Source organism: Lipotes vexillifer, unplaced genomic scaffold (assembly GCF_000442215.2).
Source record: "Lipotes vexillifer unplaced genomic scaffold, Lipotes_vexillifer_v1.1 scaffold418, whole genome shotgun sequence".
Lineage (NCBI taxonomy): Eukaryota > Metazoa > Chordata > Mammalia > Artiodactyla > Lipotidae > Lipotes > Lipotes vexillifer.
In genome coordinates this window covers 6,638,078-6,647,458 of record NW_006798629.1, presented here as the reverse complement: position 1 = coordinate 6,647,458, position 9,381 = coordinate 6,638,078, and the positions used below count along the sequence as shown (strand labels likewise).

General features: G+C 42.2%; 1 protein-coding gene across 2 annotated transcripts in view; it reads right to left on the bottom strand.

Annotated features, from left to right (window-relative positions):
- Nucleotides 1-1,184: 1,184 nt before the first annotated feature.
- The window catches only part of METTL6 (methyltransferase 6, tRNA N3-cytidine), a 17,000-nt gene continuing 8,803 nt past the window's right edge, over nucleotides 1,185-9,381 (bottom strand). Inside the window, exons 3-4 of one of the 2 annotated variants that reach the window (XM_007470639.1) lie at nucleotides 3,412-3,553; nucleotides 1,185-1,426 (exon numbers count right to left, since the gene is read on the bottom strand). In XM_007470639.1, the coding sequence (XP_007470701.1) occupies nucleotides 1,245-1,426; nucleotides 3,412-3,553 (324 nt within the window). In that variant the 3' untranslated portion in view covers nucleotides 1,185-1,244. The remainder of the gene's footprint in view (nucleotides 1,427-3,411; nucleotides 3,554-9,381) is intronic. The other variant, XM_007470638.1, reaches the window with a different exon arrangement.

Genomic DNA, 9,381 nt, shown 5'->3' with positions numbered 1-9,381 from the left:
GCCCGCACCGAAAAAAAAAAAAAAAAAAAAGGACAACTCTGTACTAGTCCTCATCAGTTCTGCTCTTACCCAGGATAGCCATCCTCCAGCCTTCAAAAGAAGGGGAGAGAACACATAATGCAACAGAGCAGCAACAGAGAGGGGTTCCTCTTGGTTCCCCTGCCCCTTAGCGTCCTCCCAAGCAGTCAGGGACAGATGGCAGAGTGAGGACACCCAGCAAGCACGCCGCCTGAGCCTCACTGCCTGTCCCTCTTCTCTCCGGGAGCGGGAGGGCTGACTCTAATTGTACAGAATGGCTATGACAACTGGCCAGCCCCTCCCCACAGGGACCCCTCCCCTTCAAATGTGTTTGGTGCTGAAGGGCCCTAGCTGGCTGTGTGTGCGGTCCAGGCAGTACACTCAAGACAACCATCCTCATGAACAGGAAACATCACGGCCTACAGGATCAGCTTTGTTAGCAGGCCAAAAGAACTCTGATTTCATTTTATAAAGTGAAAGTCATTACACAGGAATGCTTGAGAAACAGGTCGGCAGACCAATCTGAGGATTTTCCCATATGCCACCTCAGCAACTAGCCATGGCAGTCATTGCCTCTTAGCTGCTGCCGCCTCATTTCCCAGTGGGGAGCTGGGACAGGGGATGGCCTTCCCGTCGCCCTCAGGGCACTGTGGCCAGGGACTGGCCCAATTACAGACGGTCTCAAGAACGAAGCAGGGAGCCATGGGGTGTTCCTGAGACCTCCAATGCAAAAGTAGCATTTGTGGACACTGGTCCTGAGGAGGCACATAAATGAACCAAAGCAGAGGGAAATGGGCAAACATGAGACACGGGAGAAACAAGAGAAGAGAACAATCCTTCAAGCTAAAAATACACAGGGATGTGTTATTTTAGTCTATTTGGCCTCATTTTTCCACAGGGTTGTCTGACATGCTGCCTAGAGACACATTTACAGACTTCAGGAGTAATGAATGACATGGGTCTCTTTAAGTGCTACAGGGCCCTCGTGCTTTCCTCTGTGGAATCTTAAGACAACATGGCTAAATCACTTTATACCATAAAACTTTCCACTTCAGGTCTTGCAATTTTATTTACAATTCTGTAACACACACACACTTGCTACCTTTTAATATAAAAAGTATATATATTCATTTTAAAAAGTTAAAATATAAAAGTACACAAAATAAAAAGAGTGACTTTAAACTTTCCTCTTCAAGGGGAGGCACAGACATCAACCTCGTGAAAGGTCAGGACTCATGGCCCAGGTGCGGGGTCACAGGAGTTGGGTTCTTCAGAGACTTTCGGAACTTGCTCTGAAGGAAAACCCTCGGCACACACAGGCCTTCTTTTTTATTCACCGTCTCACGAAACACATACTCGTTTACCTCTTCTTCGTAACCTGTGTCCATAAAGAGCCGTGCCAGGAATTCTAGAAGACAAGCAGATCGACAGCGCTCGCAGTCTGGACTCCACTGCACCGCTGAGCAGTGGTGAAGGGGGTGGGAGGCTGAGACAGGGCATCCTTAATGGAAGGAGAACCTCAACACTAAAAGGTAAAGAAGGTTTTGTACTGGAAAGTTAACGAACTCTTCTCCCTGTCAAACAAAAACTCCCAAATAAATAAGCAAAAAAGTTTTAAGAACAACCTGGAGTACGTACGCCCTTCTTGCCCTACTATGATTCCCCGAGGACAAGAGTCTGAGTAAAAAGAAACACAATTCCAGACTGGCTGTACTCATGCAAAGTGCATGTGTGCTCAATTTGTTTACATCAAGCACCTCATCTATGCTAACATGAAAGAGGAAAATCAGTGACCAAAGTGGGGAGAAAAAACATCATCTGATGGTGACATACCCTAAGGAAAAGTTAATCCAAGTAATACATCACTACACATTAAGTGAAACAAATAGAATGGCTACGTAGCAAAAACAAAGACTCTTATCGAGGGCATTACGCCAAAGAATGTGCTCTGAAGCACTCTGCAGATATTATTGCATCTTCTCAATTATTTATAGTTGGTTTAATCACAATTCATGAATCCAAAACATTAAAACAAATTTTTAATTTTCACTGTACATTTTTAATTTTCACTGTACATTTTTAATGGTTTTGTAGTTTTAATGGTAACCACTCATTTTTAGCTTTATTTTTAAGAGAATATTTCACTTCAAGAAATACAAATGTAAAAATTAGAGCTTAAGAAGGTAATTATCTTATGGTTCAGATTACAGGCATACCTCAGAGATATTGTGGGTTCGGTTCCAGACCACCACAATAAAGGCAAATATTGCAATAAAGTGAGCCACACGAATTTTCTGGTTTCTCAGTGCATATGAAAGTTATGTTTACACTATACTGTAGTCTATTAAGTGTGCAGTAGCACTGTGTCTAAAAAAACAATGTGTGTACCTTAATTTAAAAATTCTGTATTGCTAAAACTTGCTAACCATCATCTGAGCCTGTAGCGAGTCTTAGTAGTAACATCAAAGATCACTGATCACAGATCACCATAGGAAATATAATAATTTATAATAGTTTGAAATATTGCGAGAATTACCAAAATCTGACATAGAGGCATGAAGTGAGCAAATGCTGTGGGAAAAATGGTGCCAACAGACTTGTTCGACACAGGGTTGTCAGAAACATCCCATTTACGAAAAATGCAATATCCACGAAGCACAATAAAACGAGGTATGCCTGTATTTAACAGGCTTAAAACTAACGTTCAAAATACCTAAAAGACTAAAATCATGTTCAGTGTTTGGATGGTTTTCTTATCAAAAATGACCTTTTAAAGACTCCTCTATAGCAAATTTGTGTAAAAACAGTTTCAATCACTTTTTTCCTTAAAGATTTTTCTTGATGTGGACCATTTTTGAAATCTTTATTCAATTTGTTACAATATTGCTTGTTTTTTGCTTTGATGTTTTGGCCTCGAGGCATGTGGGGTCTTAGCTCCCCAATCAGGGATCGAACCTGCACCCTCTGCATTGAAAGGTAAAGTCTTAACCACTGGACCACCAGGGAAGTCCCTCAATCACTTTTATAGAAAAAGGTTTCTTACCTTTCTGAGACTCAAGTAATCTCAAGGCATTACCCTGTCCTATTTGCTTTATTCCTGAGTGAACGAAGTGAAGATTCTGGTTTGCTCTCCCCCCTTTCCAGTGCAGCTCCTGGCATCATCCACATGGCGGCACATCAGAGCCTGTCCGCTGATCCGGCTCACTAACTGGACACCGTCACCAGAGGCGGCCCGTGAGCTCACAGCCAGGGCTGGTAAGTGGTGCACGTGAGTGGGCTTGTTCTGGGACCTTGTGCTTGTAAGGGGGGTACAGTCACCCCCCATTCCAACTGGTACCACAGTGACAATGCAATCAAGGAAACAACAGTCAAGACAGATTCCAGCAATCTTACCATCAGTGAAAAAATACGATCTGGTTCCATCTTGTCTAACATAAAAGTTTTCTGCAAGTTTGCTGCCGGCTTTAAACCTAAGCATGGCATGATCATACAGCCCATAGTCGCGAAACAAGACACTTTTGCCTGGTTTTAATACCTACGAAACAAAACAGGCTGCACATAATTCAGGGACCCAGTCAAACAGAGCTTACTATAAAATAAAACCTGATTAATTTAGGGATTAAAATAACTTGCATTTGTGACAGTTATGAAAGGGGCCAGACCGCAATACCCGTACGATAAAGGAAAAGGGCCTGATAAGCAAAGGTGTGCTAAGACTTGGCAGTGTCCTGTGCACTGGAGGGGTACTTCCTGAGCACTAATGAGAGCTCTGTGGAAGGTCCAGTGTCACACAATTAAAGTGTTAAAGACATCAGAAGAAACAATCATACCCTCACTAAAGCACGTTCTCCCACCATTTTATTAGTCATCTCCTAATCCATGACCCTGCAGTCAAATTGTTTCTTTAAAAAAATACTATGTCGTTTTCATTTTTTACTGATTTTTTTGGCCTTCCTCATCCTGAGTCTCAGCTCTGGTCTCCCACGTTACAGTTATGTATGGCTTGCCCACCATGCTAACAGTGGATGGCCCTCTATAGCTTACCAGACATTTTCTCATTGGGTCTTCACACAGTTCTGGGAGGAAGGAAGGAAGGAGTGTGATTATCCTCTGTGAGACAAGGAAACTGGTAGCAGAAGAGGGAAGTGATTTGCCCACGATCATAAAACAGCTACTAAAGAGGGGAGGCAGGACTCAAGCTGGGGTTAAAGGCATCACACTGCAGGATCAGGGATGTTTCTTAGCCCTGGGCCGAGTAGGGGCGGGGGCTGTCATTCCAATTCTGTCCTGACTACTGACAAGACAAGAGAAGCTGTGAGGGCAGGGGTAACTTGAGTATTCTTCCCACACTGCTGCACTTCTTGATTTGAAGCAAAGCATCCTCACGCTAGTGCAGTGTGTAGAGAAGGGACCAGTGTCAGGCTCCGGTGGGAGTCCCTCACTAGCCTTTCAGAAATAGCTGTCACAGAGCAGATGTCTCAAAAATTGGAAGGTAAAATCCGCCGGGAGTGGTATAACTGCCCCTCTCTTACACAACAAATAGCCATATGCTTTTTAGAATGAAAAGAAAGTGGTACTCGCTGTGACACTTGCTTTTTATGCGGGGATTCTTTCAAACTGCGTAACTTTACCGAGTAAGAGTGGGCTTCAAAAGGGGGCATTGATTTTATTAAATATATTCTGCCCCATCACATCAACAAGATGATTTTTAAGACATAACATGTAGCACCTTTTATAGTAGATTTTTGATGTAATTTGATGTGTTTCCTCTTCCTGAATAGAATAGGAAAGATTGCCCATAATACTTCCAAGTGTGCTGCAGATTTTCTCATTTAGCAAATTTTTTTTTTTTTTTTTTTGGCCATGCCCCATGGCTTGTGGGATCTTAGTTCCCCAACCAGGGAGCGAACCCGCGCCCTCGGCACTGAAAGCACGGAGTCCTAACCACTGGACTGCCAGGGAATTCCGTCATTTAGCGAATTCTTATCAACACTAGCATGCATTTAAAATATTGTCAGTAAAGTACCTCTTCGATAAAAACATTCATACCTTGGCCAGAAATGCTAAATTTTAAAATGTGAATAATTGAAAAGGAAAAAGTCTGAAAATTTTAGTCTGTGTGAGAAAGAAAATCATTCTTAATTTCAGAGGGAAGGAAAGGCTGCATGGGACCCTTGCTCAGGAATTTGGGAAATCCTGGTCCATATCCCAGCTCTTCTGCTAACTGGTTGAATGACCGTGGACAACATTTCATCCCTCTGAATGTATTTTCTCGTCCGTAAGACAGTAATTATGGTATAAAACCTCCTTTGATGGCGGGGCTGTATAGCCACCGGCTTTCCTCACCCTCCCAACAGCTCCAGGAAGAAAGCAGGTGAGGTCGACCAGACCCACTCCACACTGAGGGAGGCTCAGAGTACAAGTGACTCGCCTGGGCTTTCAAGGCAAGTCAGTGGCACAAGAAGACCAAAATCTCGTCTTCTGATGACAAATTTGGTCTATTTTTATTTTACCGTTCTATTCCAAAACTGAGGGAATTCAACTTTAAGGCTGTCTTTCAGTGTAAAATTACTGGTTTTAAATTTTCTCTGGTGTTAACATCCTAGAGTAATTATCTCTACCGTATAACAGCTTATTACTGTAGCTGATCAAGCAAGACTGCAGAGCTGCCCAAAGGGTGCCTGATTGTCAGAGGCTGAGAGCTCACTTCTTCCAGTAATTTCCTGATGAAGCACATGGTCTCAAATTAGTGAACCAGTGACTGACGATGCATGACAGCATCACACTGCTGCCGTGAACTCATTCCAGGTCAGCTGAAAAAGGATTTCTATTGGGGCGTAAAAACAGGAAGACTGCTGAAATGGAATCTGTTACTATAAGAAAGGGGCCAGGTATGGACTGGGACAGCTCAAGTTAACTTTTCTTTTAATATAACACTTCATTATATACTAAATATAGATAACATGCTGTATGTTTCCATTTAAATCAAGAATAGGCATATCCTCATTAATACCCGGCTCTGTCAGACTTAACTTTATTAATCTAATTGTGTCTCATTATGGTTTTATTTTCCATTTCCTGGGTTATTGAGGTTATGTTTTCATATGTTAACTATTTGTGTGTTCTCTTCTATAAAATGACTGTTTGCTCATTTTTCTATTGTCATTATTACTGTTACTCAGGAATTCCTTATACATTCTGGATACTAAGCCAACCAGGGATCGAAGCCATGCCCCCTGCAGTGGAAGCTCAGAATATTAACCACTAGACCGCCAAGGAAGTCCCTCAGTTGAGTAGATTTTAAGTTACTTTTCCCACCTTGTCTTTTCAATTTCTTTGTATTATACTGTCTTTTGAAGAACAGAAACTCTTAATTTTTTTACCATCATCTTTACGCATAGAATGTTTCTGAATCTTTGAGAAAATTTTCCCTACTCTGTGAAGTCAAAGATTTTCTCCTGTATTTTCTTCTGAAAGGCTTAAACTTTTGTCTTTTCCATTTGTCTTTAAATTCACCTGGAATGACTTTTGTATAGGATGTGAAGTAGGAATACAATTTTGGTTTTCTCTCACGTGGACTACCAACAGTCCCAGAATCATTTGCTGAGCAGTCCTTTTCCCAGGGATCTTCAATGTCACCTCTATCAACTATCAAATTTCCATATATATATGGATCTGCTTTTAAGCTATCATATTCCATTTGTCAATTTGTCTGTCCCTCTGCCAATACCATTGTGTCTTAATAATTGTAGTTGTAACAAGCCTTTATATCTGGTAGGGTATAAATCTCCCCATTGCCTTCTTCTTCAAGAGTGTTTTGACTCTTTGTTCCTTCATGTAAATTTAAAATCAGCTGTCAATTTCCTCAAAAAAAAAAAAGTCTACCAAAAAACTCAAAATCAAACAAAGAAGTAAAACAAAACACGTAACATAAAGTGGAGAAGTAAGATTGCACAACGCATGTTACTCTTTTTTAAGTGTACAGTTCTGTGGCACTGAGTACATTCATCTTACACTTATGTAATTCTGTTAATATTTTCTCATTAGACAATAATATTATCTGCAAATAATGAGTTCTGTTTCTTCCTCATTCTAAAACCCTTTATTCCTTTTTCTGGTCTTTTCCAGCTGACTAGGACCTCCAGTATAATGGTGGATAGAATATTGACAGTGGGCACTCTCGTCCCCAGCAAAGTTCCAGACACTCCTTACTCTGCCTCCTATTACCTCCTACTCCTTCCTAATCTCTAAAACCCTCCATCAGTGAAATCACGGTATCCTGAACGTTCCCTTCATTCTTGTGCTAACAAAAACCTGACTGTCCCGAGGACGCAGTTTTCCCTGCAACCTCTCAAGTCAGGCTGTTTTCTCCCATGGTCCTTGTATCACTGGGTGTGCGGATGGGGCTGAGGTCCTCCTTGCCCCACTGCTACATTCTGTGCATTCCCCTTTCTCCTCCCCAAGCCTCAGGTCTGAATCTCCTGTCATCAGATCATATCACCCACTATCCCTTATTGTTAGTCATCTATTAGTTCCAGAGTCATTTTCCTCCATTTCATGATGAATGCGTCTCCTGGTTTATGCTTTTATCCTCATACTACTCCATTCTTAATTCCCATCAATTTCAACATGCACGTGGATTATGCTTCCAAATATGCTGGCCTCAATGATTTGAGCTTCTCTCTTCCAAAGATCTCGTCCTCCACCCTACCTTAATCACCCGCTCCCACAGTAATGTCCTAAGGTCTTGTCAACACTGTAAAGTATAACCCCTTCATACTCTCAATGTCACACAAGTCACTCTCCGACCACCCCCTCCACCATTTTTCCAGCTCTTTCTCTAATTCCCCATCTTTCATAAACCTTCACCTTCACCTGAGTCATCAAATCAGGGATCCTCCCATCGGTCCCCTCTTCCCTCTTTACCCGGCTTAAGTCCCATGCCTATCTGTGGATATACGCTGGGTTCTCATCTGTTCATATGCCAGGGCAGGGAAAGGAGAGGTAAGGAGGAAAAAACCTTACAAAACCTCACAAGCAGAGGGCTAAAACCATCTGAATTTTTTTTTTTTTTTTTTTTTTTCTTGCGTTATGCGGGCCTCTCACTGTCGTGGCCTCTCCCATTTGCGGAGCACAGGCTCCGGACGCGCAGGCCCAGCGGCCATGGCTCACGGGCCCAGCCGCTCCGCGGCACGTGGGATCCTCCCGAAACGGGGCACGAACCCGCGCCCCCCGCATCGGCAGGCGGACCCTCAAGCACTGCGCCAACAGGGAAGCCCTGAATTTTTTTAAAAATTGTTTTCAGTGAGAATAGTTATTCCCTAAGAGGTTTCCAGCGTCTTGAAATTTCTACCTCACTACTCTTAAAACATCACGAACCAGGGTTAAATTTTAATGTACAGCTCTACATATACAGAGGCTCTCAACTAATGTCCACTTCCTCAGCTTGCTGGACACTTTCCACTCTCTCTGTAAACTGACTGAAGCCACAACCCCCTGAGCAGGTGAGGCTCCCAGGCTCTCTAGATTGTGCGCCATTACACTCCAGGGCCTCCCGGGGAGCTGGTGCTCCCATCAGTCACTGGTGTTCATTCCCAAGCTTGCTTGTGCTGTTGTTCTGAGATTTATCATTATATACGAGTATGTAAACAATGCAATACGAACATGAACAGAAGGCAGTTTTATTTCCTATGAAAAGTATGTTGAATACTTTGGAAAGACTTGTTAAACAAGCACTGAACAAACTTCTGTTTAATTAAGCGTGGGAGAATCAACTATGAAAGTCTGGGTAAAAATATAAAAGAATCTGCCCTCATATTACTTTTCAATTGTTTTTAAGTTCTTGCTATGAAGAAATCAAAACTCTATTACATGTGTGATTTATGTAAGATAAATGGCCCCATAATCAAAGAAAAGGCCTTGGCTCTACATGAAAAGAATGATAAGTGAGTATTAACATATTTTAACTTATAATAAAATGTTTACAGTAAGAAGGTACCATTTGTAAAAATCATTTCTTGACTTAGTTGATTTTAAGTTAATCGACATGGTTACCCACTGTTTGTACAGCTAAGAGAGCCTCTATTGTAGTTTACAAAGCACCTCGAACCTGATCTTACCTGCATCTCACAATAACCCCATGAGTGAAAGACATCCCCATTTTACAGACAAGAAAACTGAGGCCCAGAGAAGAACGAAAAGGTGGCCTGTTTTGAGTCACATGACTTAGGAGTGATGCTTTACTCCCTGAGTGCTGCAGCAGCCTCCTGGTGGCCACAGCAGCTTGGGTTCTCCCCAGTCTAACAACAATGATGGGAGTAACAACAATGACGACCACAGCTGACTTTTTTTTTTTTTTTTTTT